The 20,068-nt window shown below is 62.6% G+C and overlaps 1 protein-coding gene and 1 long non-coding RNA gene across 7 annotated transcripts in view; one reads left to right on the forward strand and one right to left on the reverse strand.

Moving 5' to 3' along the window:
* TP73 (tumor protein p73) overlaps positions 1-20,068 on the forward strand; it is a 58,058-nt gene that overhangs the window by 24,261 nt on the left and 13,729 nt on the right. For 3 of the 5 annotated variants that reach the window (XM_036999794.2, XM_036999795.2, XM_036999797.2), the window contains one exon: positions 14,534-14,776. In XM_036999794.2, coding sequence (XP_036855689.1) covers positions 14,534-14,776 — 243 coding nt within the window. Of the gene's footprint in view, positions 1-234; positions 679-14,533; positions 14,777-20,068 lie in introns of those variants that run through there. The other 2 variants (XM_036999800.2, XM_036999799.2) reach the window with 2 other exon arrangements.
* Positions 5,575-15,298, reverse strand: LOC118968621 (uncharacterized). 2 transcript variants are annotated; one of them, XR_012129934.1, is made up of 4 exons: positions 14,723-15,298; positions 8,641-8,857; positions 7,328-8,182; positions 5,575-6,832 (listed from the first exon to the last, which is right to left on the reverse strand). It is a non-coding gene; the product is annotated as an uncharacterized lncRNA (long non-coding RNA). The 2 variants fall into 2 exon arrangements; XR_005056364.2 differs by lacking the exon at positions 14,723-15,298 and adding an exon at positions 10,917-14,539.

Consider the following 20,068-nt stretch of genomic DNA (forward strand, 5'->3'; position numbering starts at 1 on the left):
TGTCTTCTCTGGGCCCCGCCGGGCTGCTCACTCGCACGGCCAGGCCCCCGTGGGGCCGGGGGAAGCAGCCTCCGGGAGCCTCTGCTCTCCAGCAGCCCTCTGGGGCGGCTCCGGCGGACCACCTGGTGCCCTGGCAGGCGGCGGGCTGACTTCCTCCTTCCCGCCGGGCCGCCCAGCCTCGCCCGCGGGATCCCCAGGGTCTGACCGCCTCTCGTGCTGTGCTCAGGGGTGGGGCATCTCTGAGGAGCCGGTGTGCCTCACGGTGGAGGTGCCGCTGGCCCCCGCGCGCCCCTCCAGCAGCCTTCTTGGTGCGGCCCTGCGCAGCCGTGGGCAAGCTGAGGCCTGCCCGACCCGGATGAATAGTCATGAGGAGCAGGGCTGGGCTGCCCGTTTTGTTGTTAGATGCAGCCGGTTGACAGAACCTGAGGCCGATAGAGAGAGCAACAATGCCCACAAACAGCCCACATGTTTCGGAGCATCCTCGGCCGCTGCCGCCCTAGCCGCGGAGCCTGCCCGCCTGGGTCGGCCCCACCCGGTGGCTACCGCTCTGCCCCTTGCCTCCTGGCCACTCAGCCCCATGCCTCGTCCCGTGGCACGCCAGCTCCCCAGCGTGTGCAGACTCCCGCGCACCCACCATGCTGTACGCCAGTGACCCCATGCAGCACTTCGCCACGGTAGGTGAGCCGTGCGCCCCTTTGGGTCCGTCCGGGGAGTCTGTCTCTGTCCTTCGTGGAGGGGCTTGTGGGGCTTTCGCCATGGTGAAGAGCTCAGAGGGGCATTTTCTTGTCTGCCCCCTGGCTGGGCACCTGCTGCCGGTTAGGGTAAGGCCATCTAGGGGGCAGAGGCAGGCAGGAGGCACTGATGGGTCAGGGTGGGTCCTGGGCGTGGAGGCAGATGCCCACCCATCCTGGGACCAGCACCCACTGGCTGGGTAGGACCGACAGCCAGGGAGAGGAGGGCTGGTGGGTGGCTGGTCAGGCTGGGTGGCGGCCTCACGGCTTGGGGGTTTTGGGTCCCAAGCTTTGGGCTGGTGGCTCTGTCCCAGGATCAGGGCCCAACAGCTGTCCCCTAGCTGTCCTGCCTTGTCCTGGCCGCCAGGAGCTGAGTGCAGCCTGGAGGCTGCCTTTCTGTCTGGATTAGACTGTGCGGCTGGCCCCCCACTCCAGGCCGAGCACAGCCTCACCTGGAAAACTGCTCATCTGCTCATCTGGCTTTCGTGGGTCTGGGCTCCGAATCAAGGGCCTCGAGGCATCCTGTTACCTCTGAGAGGGCAGCCTGGCTGGCTGAGGGTAAAGGAGGGACTTGGGCTTGGGCTTGGCCCCTGTGGCCGGAGCCCTGGGGACCTGGGCTCATTTCCAGACTTGCCAGGTCCCCACGGCCAGGCAGGCACCCGGCTGCTAACTGAGCAAGTCAGGGGTGGGGCCTGGCTGCTGCACTCGGTGCCGTCTCTGCACCAGAGAGGCAGGCAGAGTGTGCGCCATGGGCACCAGTGCCCCGTGGGAGGCCCACAAGGGGCAGAGGGGCAGGATGGACAGTTGGACAGAGTCCAGTGTCCCCAGGCTCTGTGGGCAGAGGACAGGAGCTGTGGGTGGAGGGCCACAAAGACCTGGGGGTGTGGCAGCCTTCGGAGACCAGAGGGCTCTCGGCAGTACGTGTGCGAGCACGGGTGTGTGTGTGCAAGTGTGTATGGGTGTGTCTGGGTGTGGATGTGTGTGTGAGTGGCAATGTGTGTGTGCATGTGATGTGTGTTGTTCTGGGATAAGTACATGTGTGCCTGTGGGTAGGTGTCCCAGGCAAGGCCACAGGAAGAGTGACTGCGTGTGGCCCAGAAGTGAGGGGTGTGGGTGACGTGCCCACACAGCCTGACCCTGGCGCTGGCTCCGTGCACTCGCTTCTGGAGATTGCACAGCCTCTCCGCATCCCTGGCATGACCTTCTTATCTGAAACCAGCCCTGGACCAGGGTGCCGCCCAGTGCGGGCAGCTGCCCGAGTGGAGAAGGGGTGTCGTCCTCCTTCTGTCCCTTACTCCCTCACTGATTCATTTACCCACCAGCACATGCCACTGGGCACACCTCGTACAGCCAGGCTCTCCATGCGGCTGGCATGGGAGCTGGGGGGGCTGTCTCCCTGCCACTGGGGCGTCCCGTTGTCTTGTGTGGACCAAGAGCCAGAAGGCCCTGGGCCCTAGAGGCCAAGGTCCCTGCTCAGCCAGGTGAGAAGCCCTGGGGACACAGGGGACTCTGATAGTAAGTAACTCGCAGTAAGTTGGCAGAGGCTGAGCACGGCGCCTTTCCTGGGAGCTGGGTGGGGGTACAGAGCCCTGCTCTGGGCCACAGAGGGGGCGCAGCCTCCCCGCAGGAGCTGTGGGCACGGCAGCTGCAGGTGACCATCCGGAGGCTGCTGCCCGTGCCCCAGGGACCAGCAGCATCCGAGCGCGCCGTTGCTGCACTTTCATGTGGACCAGGGGTCGAACAGCGGCCAGTTTGCGTGTTCATCCAGCCAGCAAGTGTCCCCAGCAGCCCTGAGGCCCCACCCAGGCAGCAGGAGGCACCCTAGCCTCTTCCCGCACAGGTGGTGCTGGCTCGGGAAATCTCTGCTTCCTTCCTGTGGGCCCGGGGGAGGGTCTGTGACCCTTCCCGCTTTGTGCACTCGTCTTGACAGAAGAAGTGGTATTTGGCCTGTGGCACCCGAAATCCCATGAATCACAGGGTGTTTCGGCCTGTGTGGTTGCCGTTGCCTTCGGTGAGAGCCCCCTGGGCCAGCCGGCCCCAGGGAAGGGGGCTCCAGCAGCAGGAAGACCCTCCTTTCTGAGTCCTGTCCTTACCTGTGAGCGGGGCAGTGCCACCGCAAGAGGCTGCTCAGCGGCCAGGCGGATCCAGAGGGCTGGGCGCCTGGCTGGCATTTGGAGGCCTCCTCTCCGCCTCCACGCTGTACTCTGGGCACCCGGCTGGGGGTGTCGGTGGTTCTGAGCTGGGCTCGGGCTGTGTGCGGGCAGCTTCTCCTTCCATGCAAGTAGCTGAGGCGCTTGGGCGCCTTTCTCAGATGAGCCGTCCCTGGGCATGCAGCTTCTCCTGGCTCAGAACCTGCGTGACCTCTGCCCTCTGCCCTTCCAGTGGGCGTCTCACGGCCCTCACTGCCTTCCTGCTCTGCTGTGTATCAAAGCTTTAGGGTCTCAGGAGATAAACAAGAGTGACAGCAGGAGCCCTGGCCCTTCTCTGCAGGCAGGCCCAGGTCAGCCCGGGCTGTGGGGTCAGGGACAGCTGGGCATGCAGCTTGGAGCGAGCCCCAACACATGGCTCCCGAGGCCCAGCCTGCGGTGGGCATCCCAGGTGGGCACCATGTGGATGCGGGCATCCCTGGCCTGGAGCAGCATGAGTGGCACAGCATGTGCGTGGCCCCACCGTGCAGCCTGAGTCAGGGACAGCTCTGTTCCTAAAGACAGTTCCCAGGACGGGGCAGCTTCTGGGCAGGAAGGGCCCTAGTGGGAAAATCCATTCAATTGCTCAGGAAGGCGCCTACTGCAATCAGGTTTTAGGAGCGTCTGCTGCAGTGCTGGGAGCTGACCACATGGGGGCAGGCCAAGGCTGGGCGCAGGCGAGGGGGTGGTCCCACGGGCGCGGCACCTCGGGCCAGGTGGGCGCCGGCGAGGGGCTGGACCCACGGGCGCGACACGAGGGTGTGGTCCCACGGGCGCGGCACCTTGGGCCGGTGGGCGCGGGCGAGGGGTTGGTCCCACGGGCGCGGCACCTCGGGCCGGGTGGGAGTGGAGAGCTGGGGAGAGCTGTCCGGCTTGGGACGGGCTTTGCCACTGGGCTCTGAGCAGATTCTGAACCAAGCGACTGGGTGCGGGGTGGCCATTTATTCAAAGGGAAACTGAAGAAGGGGGTTTGGAGGAAAAAGTAAGCCCTGTGCTTCTACTGCGTAGGCATGAGAGACTCAGCCATTGAGGGAGCCCGGCGAGGGGATAGGGGAGGACAGCAAGGGGGTTCCAGACGCCACAGGGGGTGCAGGTGGGGAGGGAGGGTCAGGGCAGCTGAGCGCATGTGGAGCAGGGCAGGCTTGGAAGGTGCCCGTGAGGGGCCTACACAGCCCCCCCGATTGGAGCCGAGCAGAGGGGAGACAGCACAGTGACCGAGGGGGCCCTGAAGGGGCAGCTGGGAAACTCCTGAGATTCAGGAGGCCCCTAGGACTGGACAGAAGGGGTGGGGCCTCTGGAGACCCAGCAGGAGGCAGCCTGTGGCTGGGGGCAGAGTGGAGCTGGAGTGGCCACGGGCTGGGCTGGGAACGCTGTGGCAGCCACAAGGTGCCTTTCCCTGGGTCAGGGAGAGACTGGCTGTCCCAGAGTGGGATACAGACCTGACTCAGAGGACGGAGGGGTCACCCCCATGGCCGGGCCCCGCCTGCCCAGGCTGCAGCCTTTCTCGTGTTTATCTCTACAGCTGGATGTCTTGTGGGCCCCCCACCCCACTCGGTCAAGCTGAGCTCCCACCTGCGGTTAGGTGACAGTCCTGGCCCAGGGGAGGGAGGGAAATCCTCTCTTCCGTCACTCGGCGCGAACCCCAGAGCTGTTCTTGACCGCCTTCTTGTGACACCCATCACCCTGCTTATCAGGAGCCGTCAGCTCCACCTCTGAGCAGGTAGCTGGAGCTGCTCCCACACACAGACAGGCTCCACTTCATGGCCTTTGACTCCAGAGCCCCGGGGCCGCCCCGGGCTGGGTGGCTCCTCCTCCTCCAGCCCCAGGGGGCTCGAGCCCCACTGCAGCCCCCAGCCGGGGGCATAGGTCCGGTGACTGCATCTCTCACTTGCTGCCTTTGTCTTCTTGGGGGTCCCCTGGCCTGGGTGCCCCCTCCCCTGTCCCACTGCTTTTGTCTCCAGGGAGCATAATCTGCAGGGGTGGGGGCGGGGCCTGTCTGCCCCTGGAAGGTGCCAGGAAGTGTGGTGCACGAATGAGCTTCCACCTAACGGGAAGCTGTCTGGTGGCAGAGCCGGTGGGAAAGGCTGGGCTTAGCCTGCCCATCTGGCCCCTGTGCCTGGAACTCAGGGGGCGTCGAGCCAGCCAGGGGTCAGGAGTAAGTGCTCCAGTGGCTATCGGCTCCTCTGCCTGGTTGCCCTCACCCAGCGCACTGGATGACGTCTCCCCATCTCTGGGTCCTGGCTCCAGTGTCACCTTTGCAGAGGGCCATGGACGGGGCACACCCACACTCGTGACCCTGCCCCAGGCCGTCATGCACTTATCACTCCCTCCAGATGGCTGTCCCACCCCGAGTGGGGGGGTGACACTCCTGACTGGCCCCCTCAGTGTCCTCAGTGCCTGCAAGGCCAGATTGGCAGGATGGACAGACAGATGGACAGAGGAATGGATGGATGAAGGATGCCAGACTCCAGGGCTGCAGGCAGGGGGATGGCCGCCATACCCGGTGACCTGTGCCCTCCCCCCACCCATCACAGACCACCCACCTGCACTCCAGGTCCTCAGCAGCCTGGGCATAGGGCCTGCATGGCCCCTTCCTGGGGCTAAAGTCTGTGCATCCCGGAAATGCCGGGGTTCTTGTTCACGAAGCCGAAGAATGAGCTTCACAAACAGTCAAGGTAGGAGAGCAAGGGTCAGGCTTTTACTTAGAGATAAAGTGAGAGGACAGAGGTCCCAGCTCAGGCCAGGAGGGGACAAGAGAGTCCGTGGGGGGTTTTATAGGCAGTTGAGGATATTTGGGAACATGAAAGAGTTTAGGTGTGTGGACTTGTTCAGTGGTCCCTGAATATTAAAAATGAACTTAACATAAGGGATTTCCTGCCTTGATTTCTCTCTGGGACACCGGCATCTTGGTCCGGGAGCACATCAAAAGGCTGCCTGCCCAGCCCCCAAGGTGGGCTGAGGTATTGTCTACTTGCTAAAGAATCCTGTCTCTGGAACTTCCTGGGTGTTAAAATGCAGTCTTATCCTTAAGATGGAATTCTTCCTCCTTTTACCCTGCCGCCTGCAGCTGGGCCTGCAGCTAAGCTAGTTGCCCAGTTTGCAGAATCACCTGTCAGAGCTGAAGGAGGAACGACAGCACACAGGCCTGGGGGGCCTTTACGATGCTAAAGCGAATCTTACACATGGTCACAAATGGTCAGCATAATAAGACATGTGCTGCTCTTCTTTATCTGGGGAACATTAACTGATCTCACTGAAGAATGATTCTAGAGCTTAATGTCTAACACAGTTTTAGTAGGGGGTTTCCTTGCGCGTAGTTACCTTGCTCTGACTGCAAACATCCCGCCCTGCCCTCCGCAGAGGCCCTCACCCTACCCCGACTACATCCACGGTCCCTGTCTCACCGGGGGCCACCTGCCTGCTCCCAGGCCTGGCAGGGCACAGCCTAGAGGCGCCCCAGCACCCTGTGGACGCTCTCAGGTCCAGGCCCCCAGGTGGTCCTCTCTGTCGCCCCACACTGTCTGCAGGTGGAGGCGGTTAGGAGCAGGGCTCCTGGCTTCAGTCCTGCAGACACACGCCTCGGCAGTCCAGCGGGGCTTCTGGGGGCACGTTTCTCCTGAGCGAGGTGTGGAAAGTTCCATGTGGCTGGGACTGGGTGAGGCCTTGCCTCAGTGGTGAGTGAGAGGGGAGAGCAACCGCATATTTTCAGGAGGGTGGGGAGCCTTGCCCAGAGCACAAGTCGCGTCTTGCTGGCATTTCCATCTGTTTAATCACAGACTCCTGGAGATGCTGTGGGAAATACCAGCAGGATGGAGGTCTTGCTCCGTCCGAGTAGGACGGGTTATCTCCAAGCCCAGGCACAGAGGCCTGTCAGTCACTCACCTCCGGGTGAGGTGGCCCCAAGTCCGGGCATGCCTGAGGGAGAAGATGGGGAGGTTTGAGGTCTTGTGCTCTGTAAAAATCTGGTCCCGGTATCCTGGAGCACAGGGATGCGGGGACTCGGGCCTGGACGCAGCAGCCAGCCAGCCTGGGGTGGAGGGAGGGAGCCCGCCTGCGCCTCCACGGGATGCTCCAGGGCCTCCAACCACGGCTGCTGCCCCTGCACCATGCAGTGGGGTAAAGCAGACCCAGGAGCGCTCAGCGCCCCTCTCCCTGTGCGGAGCCGTGGGAAGGGAAAGGCAGGGCAGGCCAGGTGCTAGGATAGGTGGTGTGTGTGCAGAGTGCGGAGTGCTCCAGCCCCGGGGACCTGGGAGGGGCATCCGGGCAGGGATTGGGGGTGGGGGGAGCCCAGCAGCATGGTGGGCCTTCCCCTGCAATTGCCACCGTGGGGTCCCTTGCACCCAGCCCCCCTCTGATTTGTATCTGAGCTTTGGTTCTCTGTGGAAGCCACGGCTGACACCATTCACTCACCCTCCAGAGAGAGGGGGGCCACACAGCCAGGGCGAGAAGCTGTGCCTTGGGCCCCAGGCCCCGGTTCCTACCACTCGGGAGGGACAGGTCTGTGTGCCTAGCCGTTCGGGCTGCTGAAGCAGGCTTCCCACGGAGGTGGGCTCTGAGCAGGGTCTGCAGGCCGAGGGGCAAAATCTAGCCTGGCGAGCGAGGAGAGGCGGAGGAAACGAGGCGGCCCCTCTGTGAGCTGAAAGGCAAGGGCGCTGTCCGGCCCTGGCGGCGGGGTGCGCTGGGGACAGAGCCTGCAGAGGCCCGCGGAGGGCTCGGATGCGAGCGCGCAGAAGCTGGCCCTGGAGGCGCGGAAGACGTTCGCTCAGGCTGTGCAGGGAGGCGAGACCCTAGTACCACGGGACCCAGCAGGGGGCACGGCGGGCGGGGCCGGGGGTGCCGGCGCTGGGACCAGGCTGGTTTGCAGGGAGGACGGCAGGCACCAGGAGAGCGTGAGAGCCCTGGGAAGCCTCAGGCGGGCGGGCCACCAGCTTCCCCCTCGGGAGGGTCTCAGGTGGGCTCTGCTTGCCGCCGCATTTGGCCTTTGATGTTCCCTGGAAATGCTGTCGCCCGACCCCACCTCAGGAACGGGGGAGAACTCTGACAGGCCTGGCTTTCTGGGCGCTGGAGGTCCTGTGCGCCATCCTCATGAGCTCACCCGGCTCCCAAAGCGAGGAGCGCCCGGCCAGGAGCCCAGGCCAGCTGACTCGGCCTGTTCTTCTCACAGAGCAGCCAGATGTCCCAGCTGGAGCCTCCCCGAGCAGCTTCCTGGGTCTCGTGTGCGAGATTCTGGTTGAGCTGGGCCAGGGCGGCTGGGGAGGCCCTTTGCTGCGGGTTTGTGAAGAGTGAACCGTTATACTGGAGGTTCACAGCCAGGGGAACACGGATGCCCCATGGGATAGGAACACACAACAAGAGTGCCTTACAATTCTGTTACTCTACCGAAGTGAGTGGGCGAGGTAGCCCGGGAACGCAGGGACAAATGGAGAGCCTGGGAGGCTTCTGGGAGGAGGTGAGCTCTGAGAGGTTGTGCAGGCAGACAGGAGACAGAGGGGGTGGGGACCAGAGCCCCCTATGGGAGCACAAGCCACAGCCCCTATTCTTTGTCTCTTGTATGTGGACCAGCAGTGCTTGGAGGAGGCTGGAATGAGGCTCCCCAGGGGAGCTTCTGCTTCACCCAAGGGCACAGTGTCCCCTTTTGAATCTTTGTGTCCTTCTGGCAGGGACAAGCAGAGCTTCCCAAGTGGGTGTCTGAGCCCCGTGTCCCTGGCTGTCCCTGCCTGTACCTGCTCAGCCGGCGGTACAAGGATGAGGCTCCCTCCCGGTCAGCTCCCCTCCACTAGGCTGGCGAGCTTGGAACGAGCCTCTGGGCACACACCCAGGGCCAGCGGGAGTGTTACTGGCAGTTTTTCCTCCTGACGTTACCACCTTCACTGGAAGCGAGGCCCCAGACTGGATAGTACACCACGGGACACCTGACTGCACATCATCCCTGTTGCCCAGCTGCGAGAGATTAGGAGAGAATCAAGACACAGACTAAAAACAAATCTACTTCCCATCTATGTCCCCCAAATCACTTGAGATGGTTCCCTAATTTGACATAGATAAATACATTCTATGGGAATCATAAACTGCAAACCCAGCTCGCAGTGGGGGACCCACCCCTCGGAGCAGGAAGAGCCCTCCTCCCGGAGAGCTCCCTGGCTGGTTAGGATGGGCGATGGGGGCCGAGAGACAGCCCCAAGGTGGCCTAGCCTCCGCTGTCCCCTACTGTCAGGGCAGCAGTCAGCATGCATTGTGGCCACTCCCACCAGGGGGTCCTGGAAGGACCCAAAATGCACCCACAGCAGGAGTGGCTGCAGTGGGCCGGCGTCACTGTTGAGGTCTGTCTGAGTTCTGGGGTTTCCATCCGCCTGTGTTTCTAAGCATCCAGTCCCGTGCCAGGTGCAACTTGGCTGGTAGGAACCGGCCTCCCAGGACACGGGGGTCACCCACTCGTCCCTCCCTGTGCCTGGTGCACTGCACTGTCCTCTGCGAGGGTGGGTGAGGGCCTGGGTCCCCTCCCTGCTCCTCAGCACGGCAGGCCCGACCTGTGTCCTCATCTACAACCTTCAACCTGGGCCGTTGTCTGGCTGAGGCAAGGCGGGCTCCCCGGTCAGGAGTCTCCTCGGTGAGGGCCACTCCTGATGGAAGTCACAGCTTACGGCATTTCTGGGCCCTCTCAATACCCACGACCAACCTACTGACTTCATCCCCCCCCACTTCACAGATGAGAAAACAGGCCGGGGCAGGGGGAGGCAGATTGAAGGCTGTTCTCCTAACCTGCCCAGCCCTGCCCTGCCCAGCCCAGGAGGCCTCTTTCTGTCCCTCACTTCCTGCCCCTGGGCTGTGGTCCTTGTGGGTGGCACCCAGCCTGGACCTACTTCCGAAGGTGGTGGGTGGGCAGTGTTGTGCCCATGGGAGGCCAGCCTGGCCCACCATTTCCTGCCTACCTGTGGAAACCCCCCAACCCGCTTGGGCAGCAAAGGGCACAGGGGTCTTCAGCTGGGTGTCCAGCCTGCAAGGCAGGGGCTGCAGGGCTGGGCTGAGCTCAGGCCCCAGGCAGGTGGACCAGTGGCAAGTGGGGCCCTCAGCTGTCTGGGGTGGGGGGCCAGGGTCTGGCCAGGAAGCAGAGACCTGGTTCCCAGTAGGTGTCTGTGCCCCTGTTCTTTGCCTCCTGGGGGGCACAGGAGGATCAAAGACCGCAAGGTCTGGGGCTGGCAGGGCAGGTGCATCCCTTATTTATGAGTGCACTGCCTGCCCCCACCAGCTTGCCCTCCCCAGCCTGGTGCCAATCTCAGCCACACAGATCTGCAAGGACTGGAGGAGGGACCCCTGAGGCTGGGGACACAGCAGACTGCAGGGTAGGGGTGGGGCGGGCACTGGGATGGCCCCTCCCCATGCCTCCTGGGGCACATCCCCCTTTCCCCAGGACTCTGGGGTCCTCGGCAGAGGGGGCTGCCTTCCTAGACAAGGTTTAGGGCATCCATCCAGGGGGTGGGCCTTCACCCACCCATCCCCAGCAGGCAGCTCCTCCCTGTGCAGACCAGGGGGCCACAGCCTAAGGTCCAGGCCCCTTGCCCCATCTGTGCCTGTGGCCCAGGCCCTGCACGTGGGCACATGTGCACTGTGGCCTCCAGGCCTGACACACGGCGGGAATAGGCCACCCTGGGATTCCAGCGGAGAAGCCCAGCCCTGGGAGCAAGCCGGGCTGCCCCGCAGGAGCTGCGGTGGGCACCTGCAAAGACTGCCAGTGCCCTGAGGGCAAGTCTGCCCCCTCCACCCTACCCCGGCCCGATCCGAGTTGGCAGGAAGCTCCGGAAGGCAGGTTGTGGAGCAAGTGGACAGAACTGGCCGGGGGCGCCTGCCTGGTCCTGGTGGAGGAGGCCCCCGGTCTCATCTGCTCTGCTGGACACGCGGGATCTGGGGGGGCGGTGCGCTCTTCTGCGGACCCTCCCAGAGCTTCCCCCTCCCACCCAGCCCGCAAGGCCTGGGGCCTCAGGGGCAGGCCTGTCGTTCTGACCTGGTCAGAGGGAGGCCCCCCACCGGCTCCCTCGCTTCCGCTTGCTGGCAGTGCTCAGCTCTGGGTCGGCCAGGAGCCCTGCACGCACATGTAGGCACATGCGGGCTGCCGCGGGCTGGGCATGTCCTAATTAGCCCACTCTCTTGGGAGTTCTTACTGAAAGCAAAACAAACCAAAAAAGTCCTGGTTTTGCCTGGGTTCCTCCCTGATGCCAAGTGGGTACTGCCCTGGCTTCTAGGGGCCTCTGGTTCTGGAGGAATAGCCCCCCTGGGCTTCTTTGTGGCCTGGGCTCTGCTGCAAGGCTGGCCTCTGCCGGGGGTCCAGGCTCCCTGTCAGCATCCTGGACCCCAGCCTGGCTGGGAAGGAGCACAGAGACGTTTCCTGTGGGCAGGGGAGGAAGGGCCTTTTGGGGAGCCCATGGGGTCCCCTGCTGTGCCCAAAGCGCAGCTGCACGAAGCAAAGAGGACAAAAATCTCTATCTCATGGTGGCACAGGCACGCAGATGTCCCTGGAAAAGCAGGGCCCAGAGAAGGAGCAGCTCAGACAGTGTCCACTGAGCGACCAGGGAGCCGGGCGGGCGCAGCACAGCACCACTGTCCCCGCCATCTCCCCCGGGGGGGGTGGGATTCCCAGGTACCACGAAATGCCCCTGAGACTGACTTCCCAGAGAGCGTGGAGGGAGCCTGATGGAGGCGCCGCTGTTGGGGTGCTGCAGAGCGCTCTCCGCGCCTCTGGTCCGGGGACCTGCTGCCGGGAGCCTCCGGCCCTCTTCTCTTCTGCTTTGGCTGCTGGGCCCAGAGATCCTACCTGCCCTGCTCCTTTGGTTCAGTGACTAATACCCTGGCACCGGCCTGGATCGGTAAAGAATGTGGACAAGTTAAAATCTGAACAATGTCGTGGCGCGGCCGCCCCTCTCTCCTGAATTGGGAGGCAGGGGCATTTGCCCTGCCCGCTGGCCTGGGCCGGCCTCCCATGGGGGATGGAGCTGGACGACAGACCTGTCCTCTGTGCACAGCAGAGCCAGGATGGAGGAAGGCTCCCTGCAGCCCTCTGGCAGCCCAAGCAGCCACTGGCAACAGGAAAGACCCTCCAGAAGTCACCCCTGGCCTCCTGGAAGAGGGAGGTGATCAAGTTGCTGATGGGTGGGCAGGCTGGGACCCCTGCCCTCCCAGCCCAGGACCCACCAGGCTCACAGCCTCGAGTGGGAGGGGGACTTCTCGACTGACCCTAATTCCTGGGCACACAGGGCAGGAGTCCCCTGCCTGTCACTCATCTGTTCCTCTGCTGGGTCACTTCCTCAGCAGATCCCTTGGGTAAACGCTCCCCAAAGGAGTGAGAATGAATTACACTCCCCAAAGTGGGTGCTTGCAGCCACGATAAAGCTGGTAACGACAATATAATAACTACCGTATCAGGTATGTAATATCGCACGGTTATAATGTAAATACAATAATAGCTGCACGTCCCTTTGGCCCAGCAGACACCACTTGGGAGCCCAGTCCAGCGCCATCCGGTAGAAAAGGGATTCTAGTCCCCTGTGCAATTTTGTATTTTTTAGCCACATTTCAAATAGTTGAAAAAGAATTGGTGGAAATAATTTGATAACTTATTTTACTTATCCCAAACTATGCTCATTTCAGCACGTTGCCAGTGTGAAATTGTGAATAATTTTATTTTATGTTCTTTTCATGGCATTCTTTGGAATCGGGGGTTATGCCCACAGTGCAGCTCAGTCCGTATGTGCCTATGTGGCTGGCGGCTGCCGTACCGGACAGTTCTGTGCATGAGGATATGTCGGTGGCCATATGGTCCCTGTCCTTGCAGGGACTACTGTCCGGTTGGGGAGACAGAGCCAGGGGGACACGGAAGCAAGTCCCAGAGAAAGGTGCTGCCACTTCGGGGGTGGGAGGGACCCCTGGGGCCCTCAGCCCAGGCCCCAGGGGGAGTGAGGGGCTTGTCCTCCTCAGAGGGGATGGTCGTACTTTCCCTGGCCCCTCACAACAGCCCGTGGTCTGGTCTGGAGGGGTGAGGACTGGGTCCCTCTGTAGTTTTGCTTAAAATAGCTTTACTGAGTTGTAATTTACATAACACAATTCACCTGCTGGAAGCATCCGTCCGGCCTGGCTGCCCAGGTGAGGCCCACGCTGGCTGGCAGCTGGCCATCCCAGAGGCTGTAGCATCTGAGGAAAGGGCCTGCCTGGCCTCCCGGAGGCCGGGGCTAAGAACCAGCCACCTGTCTCCTGTCACCTGTCACCTCCCTTGCCCTGGTCACCACCTGTGCTGAGCTGGCTCCCAGCTGGGCAGCCTTCCCCTAGGACTCTCCCTGGCACTTCCCTCTGAAGGCTGGAAGGGGAGGGGCCTGGGGCTCAGAGGACCCTTGTCAGGGACATGCAGGGATGTGTGCCCTCCAGGAGGTGCTGAGCGGGAGGGACCCCTAAGTTATGAACTCCTATCCTCCTGATGGAGAAAAAGATGGGGCTTCAGAGGGACTGAGTACCAGGTGACCCAACAATGTGGTCTCTGCCCACTCACCATGTGCCATTTTTCAGTTTGAAGGAAGTGGGCCAGGGAGGGAAAGAGTACCCATCTTTCTGAACAGGGCTGTGGGACAGAGGGGCCTTCTGCCTCCCACCATGGGGACCCCAGACTCCCGGGCCGCCAGACAGGAGCTCCCAGCTCACCATGCCCATCCGGACAGGTTCTCAGGCCCGCTGCCTGAGGACAGCTGGTCTCCTGTGGCACCTGGGAGGGGCACACCATGTCACCCTAGGCAGTGCCCTCACCGGTGCCACGGGGGTAAGAGCCTGAGAGCTGCTGAAACTGCGCCTGGGATGCGTGGCCAGCGCCAACTACTCCCGAGACCCTCCCAGACGCCTCCTGCTGGAAGCCTCCGACTGGGGAGGGTGTCTTTTTGCCAGGTCCCAGGTGGACTCTAATCAGCTCTCGATTTTAGGTGCGCAGAGCTTCAGACAGCATCCTCTCCCTCACGCAGCGGAGTGTCTGCTCCTTCTGTGTGGCCTGGCGGAGGGCTGGCTGCGGGACTGAGGGTGGGGACCACACAGGCCAGGGAGCTGGCCGTTCTGACGCAGATGGAGGCAGCCTTGGAAAGTGGCTGCTTGGCTCAGCCGCTCAACTTCAACCCCCCACTCCTGCTTCACCACTTAGACGTTGGGACCCAGGGGCCAGATCCGGCTCCCTGGGGCACCCACACGGTGGGCCCACCCTCTGCCCCAGCCCATCTCTCCTGCCTGGTTCCCTGGGCCCAGATCTCCCCACTCCCACTCGGGGCTGTAACAGGGAGGAGGAGAGGATATCCTGGCCCCGCACTATCCCGGAGCCAGCGCATCCAGGTGCCGGGGCCTCCCCCATTGCAGCTCCCCTCCAGGTGTGCTCCGTGAGCCCCAGAAACCCTGGCACAGGAGGTGGATGGAGGGGGGAGGCGAGGTGAATATGTCAGTTTATCCCCACACAAGCAGTGACCTGTCAGGATGGGGGGGGGACTGAGGAAATATTTGGGATGACGGAGCCGCTGGCCCTTTAAGGCTCCTGTAACAGGACACCTCGCAGCCGGCTTCCACTCTGCAGCCTGACTGTGCCCCCTCCCCTTCCCACGCTAGGCCCAGTTCAATCTGCTGAGCAGCACCATGGACCAGATGAGCAGCCGCGCGGCCTCAGCCAGCCCCTACACCCCAGAGCACACGGCCAGCGTGCCCACCCACTCGCCCTACGCCCAGCCCAGCTCCACCTTCGACACCATGTCGCCCGCACCGGCCATCCCCTCCAACGCTGACTACCCGGGTCCTCACCACTTCGACGTCACCTTCCAGCAGTCCAGCACAGCCAAGTCAGCCACCTGGACGGTGAGTGGTGCCCGCTCACAGCAGCGTGTGGGGGGCAGGGCAGGGAGGTGTGGCCACGTCCCGGCAGCCAGGGAGGGCGAAGCACCCTAGCTGTCCGTCGTGCTGTGTCCTGCTGTCCGCACAGGGCTTCTGCCTGGCGGGGGCCAGCAGCTTTCGGGAGGAGCATCGGGGAGGAGGCGGGTCTGGGGCTGGGCAGTCTGGGCGTGCCCACCCTTTGGACTCGTGGCCAGAGCCGACCAGCCTCCTGCAGGGCCCAGGGGGGGACTGACAGGCTCCCTAGCGAGCGCCAAGGAGCGAAGGCAGCCTGTCCGCACCAGGACAGTCCTGGCCATCATCTTGAGCTCAGGTGGAATCCTACCCTGGCAGGGCAGGAGGTGCGTGGCTTGCTGCCTGCAGCTATCTGGGATCCACAGAGGCTGCCTCCTGCAGGCAGCGCAGTCAGCAAGAAGTGTCTGGTGGTGGATTTGGGCTTTGGCTGCATGGCCTCTGGGTTGTCATCTCCAAGTGTGGGCATGAGACAGAGTTGGGGGTGAAACCACAGTGCTGGGGACTCGAGGTCTTGCCACCGTGCTCTTGGGAGCATTCTTGTCCATACCACAGCCGGGAGAAGGGGCTGCCAGATGCGCCTGCCAGGCAGGGTAAAGGCTGTGGGGATGCAGAGATCCCTGCCCAGACCGCAGGCTCACCTCCCAGTGTAGGGCGTGCAGGGCACTGGGCACGAAGCTCAGCCCCAAGGGCCCTCCGGGTCCCATGCCACCTGCGAGGAGGGGTGAGCTCTGTTCTGGTGCCCACCTGGCACCTGGCAGTTCCTGGACACAGTGCAGCGTCACCTTCAGGGAACAACAGCTCTGTGCTCACCCCTGACCCCTAGAAATGGGACCCCGACAGGGAGGCTGTGCTCCTGTCCCTGCCCCTGTGAGAGCAGCGAGCAGATGATCCGAGGCTCTGCCACTTTGAGAACCAGGTGCCCTGGTCCCCACTGCCCGCTGGCCCGGGGGGTAGCCGTCCCACGCTCCAGGGGGCTGGTGTGGGGCCTGTAGCAGTCGACTCAGGGGTGCTCCCCCAGGCTGTACCTAGTTCTTGTTGGGCAGTGGCCCCCAGCTGCTGACCGTTGCTGAATTAAGGCTCAGCCTGACTCCAGGGCTTCCAGTGGCCCAGAGGGACACCTGGGCCAGAGCCCTGCACCCCGTGCCCCATCAGCGCCGTTTTCCCCATTGGTGAATGTTTTCTCCAAAGCTCCTTATTGGTGGTGGTGTCAAGGCTAGAATAGGACAGTGTGCAGCATGGGCTCTGCACAGCGGGGGGGCCGCCTGTGGCCTTTACGGTAGGATGGGGGTGGCAAGCACAGAGCGGTGCCTCTGGCCGGGCTGTTCAGCTCCAGCTAAACCTGCCGGAGGGTCTCTACTGCCTGCAGGTCCTGCTCCCGGCACCCCAGCTTGAGGTTCAGCTAAGTGACTGAGGCCAGGTCAGGGCGCCCCCACACTTGCACACCTCTGGTAACAGGAGGCTCACTACTGCTTCTATCCCATGTTCAGACTTGTTCCCTAAGCCTTTTCTCTCCCCTCTCAGGGGGGGTCAGGGGTCCCACCCCACCCCTTCTGCACTGACACCTAATCATCAGGGCCTGAGCTGCTGGACCGCTGTAAGTCCTGGCAGGCACTGTGGAGTCCTGGCCTTCCTCTCTGCTCTTTGAGGATGCTGATGGGGTTGCTGCCATGTCTGGGGGCTTGGAGTGCCTTGGAAGGTCTGAGCTGTCCTCAGGGAGGGATGGGAGCTGCCCGTCTGTTGACAGCCTCCCCTGCTTGGGGGCCTCTGCCACCCTCCCAGTTGTCTCCACCACCCCTTGCCAGGTGTGTGGTGTCAGGGCTGGTTCATGGCTCAGTCACAGTTGTCCTGTCCCTAAGTGCCCCAGAGTGGTCTGCCCTGGCCAGGCACAGGATGGGTAGGCTCACCTGTGCCCAGCAGCTCTGCCTCCAGGCCTCAGGCAACCCGGCCCAAGCATGAATGCCACTCCCCGCCCGGCCCCCCGAGGCTCTCTGCTCTCGGAAGCTGAGCCCGTGGCCCCCCAGCCCTCATCGTGCAGAGGTGGCCGTGGGACAAACGCTGATAATGAGGTTTCTGGCGGCTGGGCTCTCTGGGAGCAGAACCCCCCACAACCAGCTCTGTTCCCTGCCCAGGGAGGGGGCAGGTGGGCAGCCTGCTGACGGTGCAGGACTGGGACAGCCAGACGGCCCACCTGCCCGCAGCCCTGGAAGTCCTGCTGTGCAGGCGCTGCCTGAACTCGCGCCGGGCTTGCTGTCCCGCCTCCACACCATGCCGTGCGCGGCCCCTGCTACGCCAACTGGCTGGTAACTGATAGATAATTCATATTTTTCTCAAGTACAATTCTAAATTGACTGTTGCCTTCACTTCTGTCCCCGCTCAGGAAAAACACCCTCACCAGCCCCGGTGGGACTACAGCTGTTAATGGGGTCTTTGGCCTCTGTCTGGCTAAGGACTCCTCCTGTCTCCCCAGTCTTGGGAGGTCCATCGGTCCTAACGGGCCTCCCTGGGACCTCAGGGCTCAAGCCTGTAGGGGCCTGGGGCCCTCAGTTCACAAAGACACACATGCAGACACTGTGAACATGTGCATACACGCACACACCACACACACAGATGCCTGCATACACACATACTCACGCAAATGAATGCATGCAAACCTCTCCTGGTCGCTGCCCAGGGTTCTCACGACTCCTCTTACACCACAGAAGGAGGTGGGTGGAGGGCAGTGGGCAGCCAGAGAAGGGGCTGTATTCAAGCAAGACCATAAACCAGGGGCCAGGGCTTGGTGGAGGTTGGCTGGCCGGCCCGGGCCCCAGATCTGTGCCTCCTGGGTCTGGAAGTGGGGCATAGCCTGGCAGGTCACTGGGGGGCACACAGATCAGCCCCTGGGGCCTTTCAGCAGATGCCTGGCCCCACAAAACACTGGCTGAGCTTGGCCCCTTGCAGGGCCCATCCGGCTTTGGGGAGGCACACCGAGTGACTAGTGCGCTTTTCAGATGCGTGGGTGGTGGAGCCCAACCAAGGATGGCAGCCAGGTCCCTGTCCCTTTCCCATGCCCTTCCCTGGTGGGGGACACTGTGGGGGGTGAGCATGGGGAGGGCCGCTCCCATCCTGGGGCCCCCAGGGATTGGCAGTGACATAGAGAGCTGGTCCCAGAAGTCCTAAGGGGCAGAGAGGAGGGCTGGATGGATGACAGGGGCATCTGGACTCCAAAGCCCACCTCAGCCTCTTCCTGCTCCCAGGCTGGACCTCGCCAGGGAAAGGGGCTGTCCTACAAGAAGGCCTGCTATGGCTGGAGCCCTAGCCCAGGCTGGCATCTGTGGGCATGTCGGATAGGCCCCTGTGAGGTGTGAGGATGGTTGTCTGCACAGGTGTTGTCCCTAGGGGCCTCCAGACAGCCCCGAGTGACCCCCAGCTTCCCCCATACACAGGTGTGTGTCCATCTGGGGTGTGCGGACCACCCCTCCTCCCAGGAGGGACGTGTGGAGGGTGGGTCGGGAAGCACAGAGGCTCCGCACGGGGTTCCTGGGTAGAATGTGGCTGAGTCAACACTAATGGATTTGGGAGAAAACTTTCCAGCCCCTCGGAGGTTTGCAGGCAGGAAAATAATAGCGGAGGTGCCCCAACATGATCGCGGTATCAATTGCGTTATCCTAAAAGTTTATGGAATGCATAAGTGGAATTAATACCTTTTACTGGCACCAGAAGCAATTATGTGCATTTAAGCCAAGAAAAGAGTTCTAATGATGTTTATCGTGGAGATGAAATGTGGATTATTGGGTGGAAACAAGAACACTTGGAGAAATCGAGGCAATTGCGTGCATTGTGCTTGGCTCCTCGTGGAGCCACCAGCTTCCTGCATGCTGGCCCTGGCTGGAGTCAGAGCCCCACTCTTGTTCTAAGATGGAGCTCACCCCTTTCTCTATCCTCTCAAGAAGCTGGGGGAGCCCCAGGCCTGAAGGTCATAGAACTTGGCCTTGGAGGACTTGAGTGGGGCCGGGAAGGGTCTGAGTCCCGAGAGCTGCATGGTGTTCCAGGGTTCTTACAGGGGACATGCATGGCGGCCCTGGAGGGGAGGAGCCCCTTCTAGGGGCTCAGGGCTATGCACTGGGCACAAGGCAATGGATGTTTTACAAAGAATCATCTGTTGTTCTCTGGGTCTTGCTACGAAACAGACATAGTTCCACGGATCTGAGAATAGCTGCTGAGTGGGGCTGAGCCCGTGCCTGGCCGCCCACGCACCCTGGAAGTGGCCAAGTCACAAACCCAGCAGCCCAGCTGTAAGCTTGTGCATCCCCCCCACTTTGCAGACGAGGAAACCGGGCTCTGGAGGGCATGCATCTGCTCAAGGTCACTGTCAGCAAAGGGTGGCACAGGGGTCAGGCGCCGGCCGCTGGCTCTGGCCCTGCAGCTTGCGGGGGATGCAGCACATCCTGCGAGCAGCCTTCCCCGGCTCTCAGGGGATGGCTCAGCGGCCAGGGGGCTGCCCCTGGGGAGGAGCACCCCAGTGGGCCTCCACCACTGTTGGCCGAGTGAGTGGCAGCCTCCAGAGGAGAATCTGGCTGGCTGCCTTGGCTGTCTGCTTTTTATTGACAAATGAAAATTCCCCAAGAACACTTTATCATCTGGACATTCCCAGCTGTCTAGCGTCCAGAGGTCAAACGAAGCAGGAGTCAGTGCGCTAAGCCTGGGTCCCGCCCCCCCCATGCTGCTGCCCCGCCCCTACCCCAGTCCCTTGCACGGCTTCCTAGGTGGGAATGTGAGGATGGCCCCTCCCGGAGCCCGTGCTGAAGCTGCCTGGGGTCCTGCGTGTCCCAGACCGTGGGCCACGTGGGTCTCTGGCTGTGCGTCGTGGCTGAGCAGGGAGCTGCAGCTGTCTCCAGGCCCCGGAATTCCACTGGCCACGGCCCCAGAGACTCTAGCTGGTCTGGACCCTGCCTCTGGGTGGAGAAGCCCCCTGGCCACACCCAGTGTCCTGTCCATTTGTCCAGGCAGCCTCAGGAAGGGAGAGGGGCAGAAGTTCTAGGGTGTCAGAGCTAGAGAGAAACGTGTCCCCCTGGAGGGGGAACAGGGCTTGTTTTAGGGCAGGAATGCCCCTTAAAAAAGTAACTGGCCCCCCATGCTCCAATGATATGGAGTGTAGAGGTCACTGGGGGGGCCACACAGCAGCCTAAAGCCCAGAGTCCTGTTAGGATTGCAGTCCTGTCTCCCCACCATGGCCCTGTGCTCCAGGGTGGGCCCCCGCCCCTT

The sequence above is a fragment of the Manis javanica genome, chromosome 4 (genome assembly GCF_040802235.1).
Source record: "Manis javanica isolate MJ-LG chromosome 4, MJ_LKY, whole genome shotgun sequence".
NCBI lineage: Eukaryota > Metazoa > Chordata > Mammalia > Pholidota > Manidae > Manis > Manis javanica.